A 16,480-nucleotide genomic window follows, 5' to 3' on the forward strand; every position below is an offset into this window, starting at 1 on the left:
TCAGCTATCTTGTCATTCCTACTCTGACTGGTTGAAATCCTGAGATTACTACCGTTGAGGTCATACCTTTTAGTTTAACTCCTAACTCCCTAAATTAAAGTTCTCTCCTCCTCGGTAACAGTGACTGAGATGACTCTTCCCAGAAGCCTCTTCAGTCATTCTAAGCAGTGCCCTCTGTTAAGGAGCTAGGGAGAAGACATTGCCATGGAGGTATCAAGGACGAGAATCTTAAAACGAACATCCTGCTTCATTATGAGCCAATCTCAGTCATTGAGCACAGGTGTGACTCATGAATGGGATTTACTGCAAGTTAGAGCATTGGCAGCAGAATTGTCAATGGCCTCCAGTTTACAGAGGGTGGATGTATGAGGCTGACCGCAAGTGTATTGAAACAGTATGCCTAGAGGTAACAAAGGCATGTTTCAGTAACAGATAAACTGAGGCGGGAGTTAAAGGTGGGTGACAATGATGGAAATAGGTGGCTAACATGGCTAAATGATAGTGTAAACATTTACTCGGAAACTATCACTGGGGTCAAAGATGACAGCAAGGTTGTGAAAAGTTTAGTTACTGACATCTGCCATGAAAAGAAATGGAGTCAGTTAAGAAACAGAGTTTTGTGTAAGGACTAAAAATAATGGCTTCCCAATATTAATTGGAAGAAATTTCTCCTCATCGAATATTGGAGGTAGGATAAACAATGGAGGAGTCAAGAAAAGTGGTGATGAGATAGAACTAGAATCATCAGTATAGAAATAAAATGTAATGGTCTGCTTTTGGCTGATGTTGCCAGACTTTTTCCTTGAGGCTCAGCTCTGAAGAAAAGTTCCTGATCGAAAATGTCAGTTTCTCCGATATGGATGCTACCAAGCTTTCTGAGTATTTCAAACATTCTCAGGTTTTTATTTCTCTTTGGAGACTTTGCTGAGTGCCCACCAGGGTTAATTGAGCAGGGTAACTTCAGAAAACCATGAAGTAGATGCTTAATTCCTGTATATATTTCTGAGGTGCCTTTCTGAGTCTTGTGCACAGCTCAACCATACAAGAAAGCAGGAGCAATAAACGTGTTACAGAATGGGATACAAGCGAGAAGTGCACCACTTGGATTTTGATTCTGGTTTTGCCAAATAAAATGAGTTAAAATTCTTGTTTATAATTCAAACTCTGGGGAAAACCTTTCCTCTGAATTACTGTTTTGTTTTTCATTTTCCTTTTTTCTGTGATTCCTATTAAAATATGAATGCAATTGGCTGTTTGTATTTAAATTGGTTTTATATGACAAATAATCAAATGCACAATAAACAGTTCTGATAATGTACTGGGAAGCATAGATGCACTTGATCATGTGTACCAAATAGATAGAAGCAGAATGCCAAATTGCAGTATGAAATGTGATGCAGAGAGAGATTAATTTCCCTCTCAAGAGAGGACAGTGTTTATGTCAGACAGATTGGTTGTAAATACTGCTATCCAAGGGCATGAGCTGAGCCTGAGCCTGAGAGTTGATTGAAGAATGACCATGATTGAGGTAGTACATTTACAGGCCAAGGTGACTGGTGTCATTAGAAGATTTCAAGATGATGATGTTACCCTTTATGTTTATTCACCATAGCACTGGATATTTGAGCTGATAAGTGGAATCCTGGTCCTGAAGGCATTTTTTGTCGGATCTGATTCATGGTAATTTTTTATGAAGGGAAAACGTATGGAAAAAAGACACCATTGCTTTTGTTAGAAATATTGAATTCTCTCAAGTACATTAAATGCCTTCCAGGAGAAGAACTTTATCAAATTGCCCTGAATGTAACTGGTAATGAATTCAGCAATGAATTATTGTTTGTCTGTTAAGGGTCTGCAACTATTTAATACTTAATTTGCATGCCCTGCCATTGAAGTACACGTTTGATTTCTTAAACTATGAGGATGTGATCCTGCTAGACAAGGTATAAAGTCAATAATGGATATAGCAACCTGTCACACTCTTGATTATTATCACCCGCATCACTACCTGGAACCATTGCCTTGTCCTTTCCCTTTAACTTTCCAAATCCCCCCTCACATGAAACCTCCCCTTCCAACTATTTAGTTCAAAGCCAGGTACAGCTCTAGTATTAAAACTTATGAGTATACTTGTGCTAGCACCGTTCAGATGAAGCTGTCCAAATGGAACAGCTCCTTTTACAGGTACTGATGCCAATGTCCACAAATCAATGCCCACTTTTTCTCTGTCTGTCTGAGAGCTATGCATTCAATGCTCTGATCTTATTTACTCTATGCTAATTTGCTTGTGGTTTGGGTTATAACCAAGAGATTATGTGGAACAAGATTTTCATGTCACAGCATTAAAGTGTAGATTTTGTAAAGAATGTAAAAAAGAAAAATAAAATTGGAATTTAATAATCTGCATTTATGTTCAAGAGAATTGACTGAAATCAGTCTGTATAGAAATGTTTAGGGAAGGATTTAGCTGATTTAACATTCATTTTTTCATTTATTTTTCCCTTTCACAAGTCTTATGCAGAGCAGGTGCACAACCACAATATCCTTTTAGGAGGCTGACTCTTAATTTTAATCAATTGAAATTTATTGAACAGAGATGTTTCCAAAAAGGAGTGTATTCCATGGCTTCTGTGTAAAGAAGTAAATAATTTTGAAATTAACATATCACAGTTGATCAGTTGTTCTGAATCTACATTTTTTTGTACTTACCTCAGCCAAGATATGGGACACAACTGTGTATGACAGGTTATTCTCAACATAGCTCATGCCCTAAGAAAATACCTGTTGGTGATTTTAAACCTAAATAATGAAAATGCTGCTTATAATTTTCTTTTAACTTCCGTCATTTGAGATGTGGTTGAAATACCTTAAATTACTTTGATGCCAGGATATGCTTGGTTGTACTTGCAAAGCATCATCTGATGTCTGCTGAGTTGACAGCTGCAGTGGGCTGGCCAGCAAAACTAGTTTGAAGAATTGATTATCCTTGTACAAGGACAATAATTCTACATTTTCTTTGTTGTCATTTGCTTTATGGCTATAAATTTGGTCATATGGTTTTCACAAGATATCAACTGTAAGATCAGATTGAGTTAAGTCATGTCCTTGTCCCATTTCATCCTTGTAGGGACCTCCAATGTTAGCATCTGATGAGTAATTTACAAGCCACAGCAGCTTAACTCTGCTTCATAAATAAATTTATTGTCCATCCTTCTGCAGCTTAAACATTAAAGAATGCATTTTATCTCCCACGTGGGAGATGTGGATTGATTTTAGCAGCTGGACATCAAGATGTCTCATTGACATCTTGATGTCCAGCTGCCCACTTAATAGAAAGAGTAAACTGGCCAACATTAGGCATGTCAAAATTGTGGATCCTGTATGTCACTTGCTGAGTCCTAGAGGTCAAGAATAGTGGGAAATAGAAGCAGTTTTTCAGCCAGAACGTGAAAAAGTTTGGTGCAACAGAGATCCCAGACTTTTCTTGTGAAGAATACTTCTGTTCCTTCAAATCTCAATAGGGGAATTATTTTACTTGTAATAAAAAAAGCTAAAATTGCAAAGGGCCCATTAGAAATTCATAGTATGCTAAACTTTGAGATAATCAATGAAACTTTTATGTAACCCAATTTCCCTACAAATGCACACTAAATCAACATTAAAAATAAGTGCATGAAAGATGTCATTCTTTTCCAGTTTATTCCTATCTTACAATAGTCTGACCTTGTACAGTAAAAGGCATTGAAAAAAATTGGGAATTGTCTGTGGAAAATCTTTGATTTTTTTTGTTTAGCTTTCTGTCTTTGGACAAGTATGATACAATCTGCTATGTCATCAATATGGTCAATATTTTTTGTGCTGCAGTAAGAAATTCCAAAGCATCGCTGTCCTTTGCAACTTCAGCTAGGGAAACAGTTTGCTAAGTGGATGGGCATTCATTGGATGCTTCAAGGTCATCAGGGTCATAATTCTCTTAATCTTCCATTGATACAGCTTTTGCACTTACACAATCCATGCCTCAAAATTGCTAGAGGTCATCTAGGTGGTTTTGTTATCCTCATACCATGTGATCATTGGAAAGCACTGTGGCTTCTTGAAACTCCCAGTCACAAGAAGAGTCCACTTCTCAGTGCCATTCATGTTGGCTCAGACAACAGCAGTGATACATTCTTTGCATTGCTTTCCATTATTATCAGTTTAATCTTTAAATGTTATAGAGTGATTTGATTTTTAAAAAGAGGTGCAACAATCTGGTTTCATCCATGTTACCAGTGTCTTTTGCTGCATATGCATTCACAACATGGGTTATACTATTGCTACAGTCTTGCCAATGATTTCTCACTCCAGTGTGGCCTAATTCTGCTCTAATTGGGTACAATGGATATATACTGAAAATGTGTTGCTGGAAAAGCGCAGCAGGTCAGGCAGCATCCAAGGAACAGGAGAATCAACGTTTCGGGCATGAGCCCTTCTTCACGAATGAGGAAAGTGTGCCAAGCAGGCTAAGATAAAAGGTAGGGAGGAGGAACTTGGGGGAGGGGCGTTGGAAATGCGATAGGTGGAAGGAGGTTAAGGTGAGGGTGATAGGCCGGAGTGGGGGTGGGGGTGGAGAGGTCAGGAAGAGGATGGCAGGTTAGGAAGGTGGTGCTGAGTTCGAGGGTTGGGACTGAGACAAGGTGGGGGGAGGGGAAATGAGGAAACTGGAGAAATCTGAGTTCATCCCTTGTGGTTGGAGGGTTCCTAGGCAGAAGATGAGGCACTCTTTCTCCAGCCGTCGTGTTGCTATGGTCTGGCGATGGAGGAGTCCAAGGACCTGCATGTCCTTGGTGGAGTGGGAGGGGGAGTTGAAGTGTTGAGCCACGGGGTGGTTGGGTTGGTTGGTCCGGGTGTCCCAGAGGTGTTCTCTGAAACATTCCGCAAGTAGGCGGCCTGTCTCCCCAATATAGAGGAGGCCACATAGGGTGCAGCGGATGCAGTAAATGATGTGTGTGGAGGTGCAGGTGAATTTGTGGCGGATATGGAAGGATCCCTTGGGGCCTTGGAGGGAAGTAAGGGGGGAGGCGTGGGCGCAAGTTTTGCATTTCTTGCTGGAGGAGGCACCCAATCTGGCCTCCTCTATATTGGGGAGACAGGCCACCTACTTGCGGAACATTTCAAAGAACACCTCTGGGACACCTGGACCAACCAACCCAACCACCCCGTGGCTTAACACTTCAACTCCCCCTCCCACTCCACCAAGGACATGCAGGTCCTGGACTCCTCCATCGCCAGACCATAGGAACACAATGGCTGGAGGAAGATCGCCTCATCTTCTGCCTAGGAACCTCCAACCACAAGGGATGAACTCAGATTTCTCCAGTTTCCTCATTTCCCCTCCCCCCACCTTGTCTCAGTCCCAACCCGCGAACTCAGCACCACCTTCCTAACCTGCAATCTTCTTCCTGACCTCTCTGCCCCCACCCCCACTCCGGCCTATCACCCTTACCTTAACCTCCTTCCAACTATCGCATTTCCAATACCCCTCCCCCAAGTCCCTCCTCTCTACCTTTTATCTTAGCCTGCTGGACACACTTTCCTCATTCCTGAAGAAGGGCTCATGCCCGAAACGTCGATTCTCCTGCTCCTTGGATGCTGCCTGACCTGCTGCACTTTTCCAGCAACACATTTTCAGCTCTGATCTCAAGCATCTGCAGTCCTCACTTTCTCCTACAATGGATATATGGTAAGCATGTACAAGGTCAGCTAATCCAGAGTTACCGCTCTGGGGCTTTGGCCCATCATGGCTCTCCTACTCAATTTCCTATTCTACCGGTTGGAGTGGCTGATAACTTTACGACAGCCAGAGTTTGAATTTTACCCAAAACTATTCCACTCTATTTGAAAGGGTCTGCCTTCTTCCCATCAGATTGTCTCGAGCATGCGCAAGTTGCCACTTTCATTGACCTATTATCAAGTCCTTTGGAGGCTCCAAGACTCAAACCAGAGCACGTGACTTGTTATGAATTGTATTTGGAATAGATTCTAACCACTACGCAGATAACGCTGAAAATCTTTACAATGGTCAAAATACATTCTGTCATGTACTCAATAATGTAGAAAATTGCCCAGTTTTGTTCTGTTCACAAAATCTAATCTGGCTGATTACCCAATCAGTCTACTCTTGTCAGGAAAGTGATGGAAGCTGTTTTCAATGCTGATATCAACTCACTCAGCAATATTCTGCTCAGTGATGCTCAATTTAGGTTCTACCAGGCTTACTCACCTCCTAGACTCATTATAGCCAAATTCCAAATATAGACAAAAACGGTATTCTGGAGATTTTGAGACTGACTGTCCTTGACATCAAGGCAACATGTGACTGAGTGTGGCATCAAGGATCCCAATATGAGCTCAGAAGTGGGGATGTTTGTTGATGATTGCAGAGTTTAGTACAATTTACAGCTTCTCATATATTTGGGTCTATTTGGCACAAAACCTAGATAATATTCACTGCACTGATTGCACGGATAAATATCAAGAAACACACATGCCACGTAAGTTGCCAGGCAATGAGAATACACCAAGAGATAATTCATCCATCTTTGTATTATGATCAATAATGAATCCCCCGCCGTCAACATCATGGGGTTAGCATTGACCAGAAACAACAGTGGTGGCTAACTCAGCTAACAGGTTGGAAATTCAATAGTAAATGACTGCAATACTCCATATAAAAAATGCCTTGTAATAACTTACCAAGGTTCTTTGATAACACCTTCCCTTGACTACACAAGGGGACACCATAACCTGCAAGTACCTCTCCATACACATTATCCTGATCTGGACCTATATCACCATTTCTTCCTTGTTGCTTGGTCAAAATCATGCTACGTACTTCGAATAATAATTCTGCATTCAGCCAAGAGTAATTGTGATCTTGATTAGGTGCACACAACAACAATTGACCAAAAAATATTACTGGTACCACATAAACATGGCTACTCAGTATGAACCTGCATTTACAAGCAGAGTTGCATTGTGGCTAACCCATTTCTTAGAGTTGTGCAGGGTGAGTTTGATGTGGGAAATAGCATGGCAGTATGTGGGTTTTGCATGCTGAAATGGAGTCTTGATAGAGAGATTTAGAGGAGAAAAGATATCCTCTACTCACATTGGGAAGTGGGGAGCATGGTTGGATACGTGACTTTCCATTCATACAGTCAAAAGTACATATCTGTGCGGCTTGATGCCAAAACTCTATTTCAAGGACTTGGGTGTTGTATAGCAAATATTCAATGACCTCAAAACAATGGTCAAGGTTAGTGGATTCCTTTACGAATGCCATATCCTACCAACTTCAACAATGCATTAGACATTTCTCACCTATCACATCTCATCATTCACCTACCAACAACCTCTATGAATTTGAACACATCCTTAACATACATAATTTCACCTCATCCCTATGTACCCCCATCTCACTGTCTATTTTGCAAATAATTCTGGATTTTCAAATACTTCCTCTTATTCCGACTTTAGGATATCCATTATAAATTGTGACATTAAAAGCTCACTGGTCATTGTTCTGCAGTCTATTGATACTGGAACAGGAGTAGGCCATTCATCCCCTTGAGTCTATTCCACCATTCAGTGAGATCATGGCTGATCTCTGGCTGAACTCTATATACCTGCCTTTGGCCCATACCCCTAATTACCTTTGCTTAAATAAAAATCTATCAATCTCATATTTGAAATTAACAACTAATCCTACATCCATTCCCATTTATGGAATATCGTTCCAACTATCTACCATCTTTTGTGTGTGGAAGTGCTTCCGAGTAATTCTCCTGAAACATCTGGTCCTAGTTCTCAGACATTCCCTCCAGGTGTTAGAATCCCCAACAGTGAAAATAGCATAATTATTTATCCTGTCTTTTTATATTAATATCTTGAAGACTTCAATCAAATCACTCCTTAATCTTCTAAATTTGAGAGAAAACAGACCTAATTTGTGTAATCATTCATCAAAACTTATTCCCTGAAGTCCAATAATTATCTTTTTATTCAATAGTCTCAAAAACCCAACAAAAGTTTTATGTACTTGCACAGCTTTTCTTTTAGATTTATATATTTATTTTGTGATGACAGGAATTGTAAATAACAAATATTCCATGGGTAAATATTTTTCTGCTCTATTTATGCTTTTGTTGAAAATCTTGGACAAATGTTTAGGAATCCACATTAGGATTATATGAAAAGAAACATTTCTTTAAACTTGGATTATTTTTGCTTGCAGTAATATTTTTGTCATATTCAACCTGTATCTAATTTCAGATTTTAAAACTCAGTAGATACCAGTTAGTTGTCCATATTAAAAGTTAATTCAAGTTCTACTCATACCTTATGTTTAGTGCCAAGATTGATCTGGAGAGGAATGGGAAAATAATATACTTTGAAAAGGTTGTAGCTTTAATATCAATGCAATTATTTCTTTTCACAGATAACTGTCTTAATTCTTTAACTACAAATCTACAGATATGAAACTTGGAAACAACTTGGCTCGAACATTCATGGATTACTACAAAACAAATAATGTGGCCAGTACAAAATCTTTAGCGTCAGTTGCAAACTTCAGGTATGGAATCATAGTTACTTTTAAGAATGTGGTGGATGACATTCCTTAGACTCTTCTGACAACATATTTGTATCAGTTCCAGGTACCTGACTAATGTCAGCATTGAGAAGTCATTGTTATGATTATAAAGAGAGACTGCATAGATGTTGGTGATGAGGGAACCATTAAGAGGGAAAATGTTGACCTCACTCTCAACAATCTATCAGTAGTAGATGCTTCTGTTTATGGCAGTTTTGTTACAAGTGTCCACTGCCTGGAGTTTGTGGAGATAGCATCCTTAGGATACCTTCCATTGTGTTGTATGGCATTACCACCAGGCTAAACGAGAAAGATTTTGAGCATATCTAGCAACTCAAACCTGGATATCCAAGAGATGTCATGAACATCATCAGCAGGAAAGCTAATATTCAACCAGAACCTATATCGTCAACACCTGGCATTTCCTCATTCTACAATTATCACTAAGCCTGAGGATAGACCTTAGTTTAAGGAAGACTGGAGGAGGGCATGCTAGATATAGCACCAAATTACCTAGAATTAAGCATCAGTCTGGTGAAGGTAAAATGCAGGACTGCTTGCATGCCAAACAATAGAAGCAGCGCACAAAAGACAAAGCTAAACACTTCCACAAGCAACATATGAGATCTTCGGTCCTGCCATATCAATCATAAATGGTGTTGTACAATTAAACAACTAACAAGAGGAGGAGCCTCCACAAATATCGCTATCTTCAATGATAAGGGAATCCAGCATATTAGTGTAAAAGACATGGCTGAGGCATTTGCAACCAGCTTCAGTCAGAACAACCAAATGGATGATCCATTTCGGCCTTCTTGTGAGGTCCCCAGCATCACACATGCTAGTCTTCAGCTAGACTCAATTCACTTGATATCAAGAAATGCTGAAGACACTGGATACTGCAAAGGCTATGGGCCCTTGCAAAGTGTTCCAGTGCAGCTACAACACTGGCATTTACCCAACAATAAGGAAAATTGTCTAAATACATCCTGTCCCAAAAGTCTAACTCAGAAAATTATCTCCCACCCCGTCAGTTTACTATTGATCATCATCAAAACAATGGAAGGGGTCATCAACAGTGCTATAAAGTGACACTAAGTTAGTAATAACCTGTTCACTAATACTCAAATTGGTTCCACTAGGCCAACTCAGCCCCTGACTCACTACAGCTATGGTCCAAACATGGACAAAAGAATTGAATCCCACAGGTGAGGTGAGAGTGGCTGCCCTTGACATCAAGACAGCATGTGATCAAATATGTGATCATCAATGAGATTTGTCAAAACTGGAGTAATTGGGAATGGGGTTGTGGAAATAATTCTCAGCCAGTTGGAATGTTACATAGCACAAGGCAATGATGATGACTATTGAAGGTCAACCATTAGGTCACCTCACTATAAGAAAGATGTGGAAGCTTTAGAGAGGGTGCAGAGGAGATTTACCAGGATTCTGTCTGGACTGGAGGGCATGTCTTAAGAAAAGTTGAGGGAGCTAGGGCTTTTCTCACTGGAATGAAGAAGGGTGAGAGGTGACTTGATAGAGATGTACAAGATATTGAGAGGCATAGTGGATATCCAGAGACTTTTTCCCATGGCAAAATTACAAGGGGGTATAATTTTAAGGTAATTGGAGGAAGGTTTTGGGGAGGTGTCAAAGGTAGGTTCTTTATTCAGAGAGTGGTGGGTGTGTGGTATGCACTGCCAGCAGTGGTAGCAGAGTCAGATACATTAAGGACATATAAGCAACTCTTGGGTAAGCACATGGAAGATAGTACAAGGAAGGGTATGTCGGTTAGTTTGATCCTAGAGTAGGATAAAAAGCTGGCACAACATCGAGAGCCGAAGGGCCTGTACTGTGCTGTACTATTCTATGTTCTATGTATCCCAAACCCAGGTCATGCCTAAAGGAGCTCCCCAGGGTAGTAAGTAAGACCCAAACTTTATCATTGGCTTGCCTTCCATCATAAAGTCAGCAGTGGAGGTAATTGCTGATATTTGCACAATATTCAGCACCACACGTTACTGCTCTGCTCTGAAGCACTCTGTATCCAAGTGCTACAAGACTGGGACAACATTTAGATATGGATTGGTATATAGTAAATAATATTTATGTCACACAAGTGCTAGGTACTGACCAACTCCAACAAGAGAAATTGTAACTGCAAGGATGATGTCTTTTTATTTTGTGTTTTTTTCCAAAAAAAGTGATTGAAATTAGAAAGATCTATTTTAAAACCAGTGGCTACCAGTGAAAGGGTGGCTACAGTTTTGAAAATAAGGTAACCTGGCACGCATAGCAAGCATTGTAAACAACTGTTTAAACAAGCAGCAATTGAAATTTAAGCTGTCGACAGTTTGGAGCTGAGGGGTATCAGATGCAACTTTTGATGGCAATAAGAGGCTGAACTGCTGTATGGACTAATGATTAGTTATCAATGACAGAGACCTTTTTGCCAGCCAAAAACTGTGTCATTGGTTCTCAGGTAATTGAACAGCTTGGAGCTGGGAACAAGTTATAGAGAGAGAGAGAGAGAGAAGTGTCCAGTTCTTCCCCAGCTTAGGAACAGCCTGTCTGTTCTCTGCAATCAAAACTCATTGTAAGCATGAAGAAAACCAGTTTATCTTACTTGCAACCATTGTTGTAAGCTGAAAATTTTAACTAATAACTCAAACATATTTTATAAAGGAACCAATCACTTTGTATCTCTCAGCAGTGGAAGCATAAGGAGAAAAGCAATTGAAAGACAATTACTGGCCAGCAGTAATAAGGGATCATCTCAAAAACCGAACGTGGGAACAAAGACTACTGAACTGTCTTTTCCATTTTTCCCTCTGCACATAACCTATTTAACCTTGTCAATTTCTCTGTCAGTGTGCACAAGGGGGAGTTCAGAAGAGGTTTAGAGTTTTAATTAGTATTATATGCTGACAGTTTATAACTATTTACCTATATTTGAAACTAATTACTTTTAATACATAGTGATTCTTGTTCAGTGTGGAAACCTGGTCTGTGCTTTCTATCAATCTGGGTCTGAGTCAGGTAAATTGGGGAACTTTTCATACTTTACAAAACGCACATAAACTTTTGTGACAACTCTTGGAAAAGAGAGGCTCAATTTCCAGTCTGTTAACCTGTGAGTTCAATGGCATTACCATCACTGTTGCCCTACTTTTAACATCCTGAGGGCTACAATTAACCAGAAAATGATCTGGACCAGCCATTTAAGTGCTGTTGCTACAAGTGCAGGGCTGAGGCTGGTAATTATGTGGTAAGTAACTTATTGGCTGACTCAACAAAGCCTGTCCACCATTTACAAAATAAAGTCAAGGCCATGATGGTGCATTCTCCACTTACCTTGACATCAAGACAGCATATGATCAAATATGTGATCATCAATGAGATCTGGTAGATAACTGGTAGATAAATAGATATAAATAGATAAAGGCCAAATGCAAGCACGTGGGACTAGTTTAGTTTGGGAAACTAGGTTGGCATGAACCAAGGGTCTGTTTCCATGTTGGATGACTCTATGACTCTAATTCACAGGGCCCTGTATTTTGCAGAAAGGATACGTACACACACTAAATCTGCTGCAACCCTTACAGACTTATACAATTAGGAGTAAGGCCTTGGGTCATTTTGTAGAACAGAGACACCTAGGGATTCAGGTACATAAGTCTTTGAAGTTTGCATCATGGATAGATAGGTTGGTTAAGAAATCATTTAGCATGCTTGCCTTCATTACTCAGACCTTTGAGTATAGGAGTTGGAAAGTTGTGTTGAGGTTGTATAGGACATTGGTGAGGCCTCTTCTGGAGCACTGTGTCAAGTTCTGTTCTCCCTGTTACAAGAAGGATAAGCTGGGGGCTCAGAGAAGATTTATCAGATTGTTGCTGGGAATGGAGTGTTTGGATGATAAGGAGAGGCTGGATAGGCTGGGACTTTCTTCACTGGAGCATAGGAGTTTGAGAGGTGACTTTGTAAAGGTTTATAAAATCAAGAGGGGTATCGGTATCTTTTTCCTCAGATAAAGGATTTCAAGAATCGGGGGCATATTTTTAACGTGAGAAGGGAAAGACATGAGGGGCAATTTCTTTACATAGAGTGTGGTTCATATGTGAAATGAACTTCCAGTGGAAGTGGTGGGTGTGAGTACAGTTTAAACAACGTTTAAAAATATTTGGATAAATACATGGATAGGATAGGTTTGGAGGGATATGGGCCAAGCGCAGTCTAGTGGAACTAGTTTAGTTGGATTTATGGTCAGCATGGACTGGTTGGATGAAACTGGTCTGTTTCTGTGCTGTATGACTCTATGATTCCATGACTCAACAAAATAGGTAACAGCCAGTCACTAGTTCTTTCCTCTGCACTGACTAATAAAAGGAAACATACCAAATGTCTTCTTCACTATCCTAGCCACCTGCGGCTCCAGTTTAAAGGAACTATGAACCTGCACTCCAAGGAGTGGTTTAAAACCTGCCTTAAATTTTAACAAGGCTCAATTGTTAACTGTCAACCAGCATTAATAAGTACTGCCTGTATATGTTGTCAACAGCTCCACCAATCAGAGTCCACGTGCCAATCAATTAGCAATCCCCTTTCGTGCAGTATGAATGTTGGTTTTCCCCTTGAGTTTGTATTCTTACGAAAATGTCCTGATGAATGCAAGACAAAAGGCTAGACAAAATGTGTATTTTTTTAGTAGTACTTAAGTTCGGCACTACCAAACAACTGCATTTCTTAGTTTGAGAAGAGCTGAATGAGGAAAATGATCAGAAGGTAAAATGTAATTGACACACTTCAAAAGACTTCAGCAGAACTGGAGCCATATAATAGGGAATATAACAAAAGGCTGTAACTGATGTACTGAGGGTGACAAGGAAGCTAAGTTCAAGCTGTTGATCCAATGGCAGTTGCCAAATCAATTAAAAATGAATAAAATGGCCCCATTTTACATCTGAGTGGGTTCTAAGGTAAAAAATGAAATAAGGCATCTTGAAGAGATTAACAGGCCCAAGAGCCAGACTTCCTTTAGTTATTATTATGTCACCAATCCTATGTGAGGCTTTGGTGTATTTACCGAGCAATGAACGGTTGACAGATGCCATCTTCTCAGAATAAATTAAGGAATGATAATAAATGTCAGCTTTTGCAAATCAAATCTTTGACAAAGAACAAGTGCTTAATTTCTTGCAGTTATTTCATATAACAATAGCTACAGTGGTAAGTCAGAAAACTATGACGATGTTTTGATACTAACTCAATGTCAAGAGCAACATTTAAATTGGTTTATAAAATATGAGCTCTTTCACATAACTACTTTAGAACAATACAATGAACTATTCTGTAAAGTGTTTTGATATTTCCTTTCATATAAGAATTATCTGAGCATTTTGACTCACTGATGGAATAGAGTATTATATTGAATTGAGATATCATTGTGAGCCAATGTATTCATTTCAACAGAAGTTTCATGATGGTGCCTATAGAACTGGTGTTGAGTGACTATGATTATCAACCATAATAGGTTGAAATCTCTAGTCCTATTGCTGGAGCAATAGACAGAGGAAAGTAAGCTCATTGTGAGCTTAATATACTCAATGCAATTGCTAAAACCTCATCCTTTTAGATCTTACAAGAGCACTCAACATTTTCTATGGCAGCCAAAGTTCAAGCTTTAATTTCCCCTGGCATTGGGAGCTTACAAAAGGATGATGCAGAGTATCTGATGTGTCATCAGCTTTTAAAGGGCTTAATTACACAATTACAGCGAAGAAACCTCATAAAGATTTGTGGCTGCTTGAGAGAACTGATTTTTTTTTCAGGCTTTCTCAATACTTTAAGGTTGTGTGGAGAAAAGCAATACCTAGAAAAAACAATACCTAGCAAAATAAAGATGGAAGTAGCAAACAGATTTGCCCCCAAAGCAAGGTACAGACCAACTCTAAAGCATTCTGTTAGAGAGCTAATGGGAGAGCTCCTGTTGAGAGGTGCAAAGAAGATTGTCTCATTTGATAGTTAAGGGAACCCTCCACAAACAACAGCATGCACCAGAAACGGCAAGAGGTGATGAACAGGGTTTGATTGCCTACAAGACCAATGGCTACATCTTCTGCTTTCTTTGGTGGTTGAGCTTGGAGAAGGTGAGGTCATTTAATTGGGTAGTTGTAGCCCACCATTTTAACCCTTCTGGCAGATTAAGTTCAGTATAAGAAGGCCCTGCTGGCCTTTAAGTTGTTAACAAATAATAACGTATGAGGGTCATTCCACCACAGCTGGAATTAATCCAGCTGTAACCAGGCTTGTTACCATGCAGGATAGCTTGTAACCTCCAGGTGGGGAGAGGCATTTGATCAATGATGTTCAGTGCATGATTAAGGAACCAGACGATAAAAAGTGGGGTGGTGGGATGGTCCTGAGAGTGAGAGGCCCGTCCTTTCTGCCAAACACCTAGAGCAACATTGCAAAACCCCTCCTCCATCAAAGGCCTGGCCAGCCACATAATCCTGAGCTGCCATTGCCTGCCCCACTAGCAGTTGCCATAGCCTCCCCAGTGGCACTGCTTAACACAAAACCTACTAACCTTTGATTGACTGTAGCTCATACTAGGTGAGACACCGTCCCTTCTTGATAGAGTGACACTGTTTCATTAGCTCTTGGTTTAGCGGGCCTTCCTGAAATAAGGCAGTGTGGGTCTCTTGCCATCTCTCCAGCTGCTTCAATAAGATTTTACCTCAAGAGCAGATGTGGAAGAAAATGACATGCTAAAGACTGCTTAAGTTTTGTTTTTCTTAAACATTTTACGAAATAGTGTCACAACTCCATCCAGACACATATTTAAAGGTACCTACAGGCAAAGGGGAGGTGGCAGCAGAGTGGTATACTCATTGGACTGATAATCCAATGGCCCGGGCTAATGCTGTGGGATGCAGGTTCAACTCCTACGACAGCAGTGGTGTAATTTAATTAATAAATGTGGAATATTCAGTTAGTTTTGGTATTAGTTGCCATGAAACTATCATCAATTGTTATAAAAGATCCTCTGGTTCAGTAATGTCATTTAGGGAAGGAAATCTGCATCTTCACCTGGTCTGGCCTTCATATGAATCCAGATTCAAAGCAATTTGGTTGACTCTTAACTGCCCTCTGCAACAGCATAGCAAGTTATTAAGTATAAGGAAAATTAGGGATGGGCAACAAATGCAAGCTTCATCAGCAAGGCCCACATTCCATGGAAAAATCTTATAGAAGATATTGGCCCGAATCTTCTGATCAGTTGAGATTCCTTATTTCTGACCCAGATCGGGCCTAAAGTTTCCCAGTTTCCTTTAGAGGACTTTCCGGCTAAATGCACAGGTAAGGAGCTACCCTAGGCCATGCAGTCCAGTCTAGGAACCAGAGCAGTGAATTGTTGCTGAAGCCATGTCCCTTTATGAGCAGTAACTGCCATACTCCATGTTCCAAAGGCTGCAAAGCCTCCTTGACTGCTACTGTACAAAAGATAAATGAAAGACTAGGTGGCAGATGGATGGGGTGGTAAGCTGCCTGGTTGGGAATAGGCTGATTGATGGTTGGGCAGGTGTAGATTGACAAATGGGTAATAGGTTAAGATAGGTCAGGGAGTGCATTGTGGTAATTGGAAGGTTGTGTTAGGGGCTGTTGGCAAGGGTTCAGTCAAGGAAGAGGATTGTGGAGAGTCAAAGGAGGTGAAAGTTGGAGAGGGTCAGGTCTGTAGTTATCAGGTATCCAAGGAAGACAGGTAGGGGGCAGGTTGGGGGTGAATGTCTAGACTGGAGTGATCCCAGGAGTGTCACGGACAGGGTGAGTTGGGGGTGTCAGGTGTCT

General features: G+C 40.3%; 1 protein-coding gene across 1 annotated transcript in view; it reads left to right on the forward strand.

The window, feature by feature from the left end:
- Positions 1-16,480, forward strand: part of agbl4 (AGBL carboxypeptidase 4) — an 854,548-nt gene that overhangs the window by 824,491 nt on the left and 13,577 nt on the right. Inside the window, exon 12 of the mRNA XM_043699224.2 lies at positions 8,515-8,614. Coding sequence (XP_043555159.1) covers positions 8,515-8,614 — 100 coding nt within the window. The remainder of the gene's footprint in view (positions 1-8,514; positions 8,615-16,480) is intronic.

The sequence above is a fragment of the Chiloscyllium plagiosum genome, unplaced genomic scaffold, assembly GCF_037043375.1.
Source record: "Chiloscyllium plagiosum isolate Xiang-an unplaced genomic scaffold, Cpla_swu_hap1 HiC_scaffold_9, whole genome shotgun sequence".
In the NCBI taxonomy this organism is placed as follows: domain Eukaryota; kingdom Metazoa; phylum Chordata; class Chondrichthyes; order Orectolobiformes; family Hemiscylliidae; genus Chiloscyllium; species Chiloscyllium plagiosum.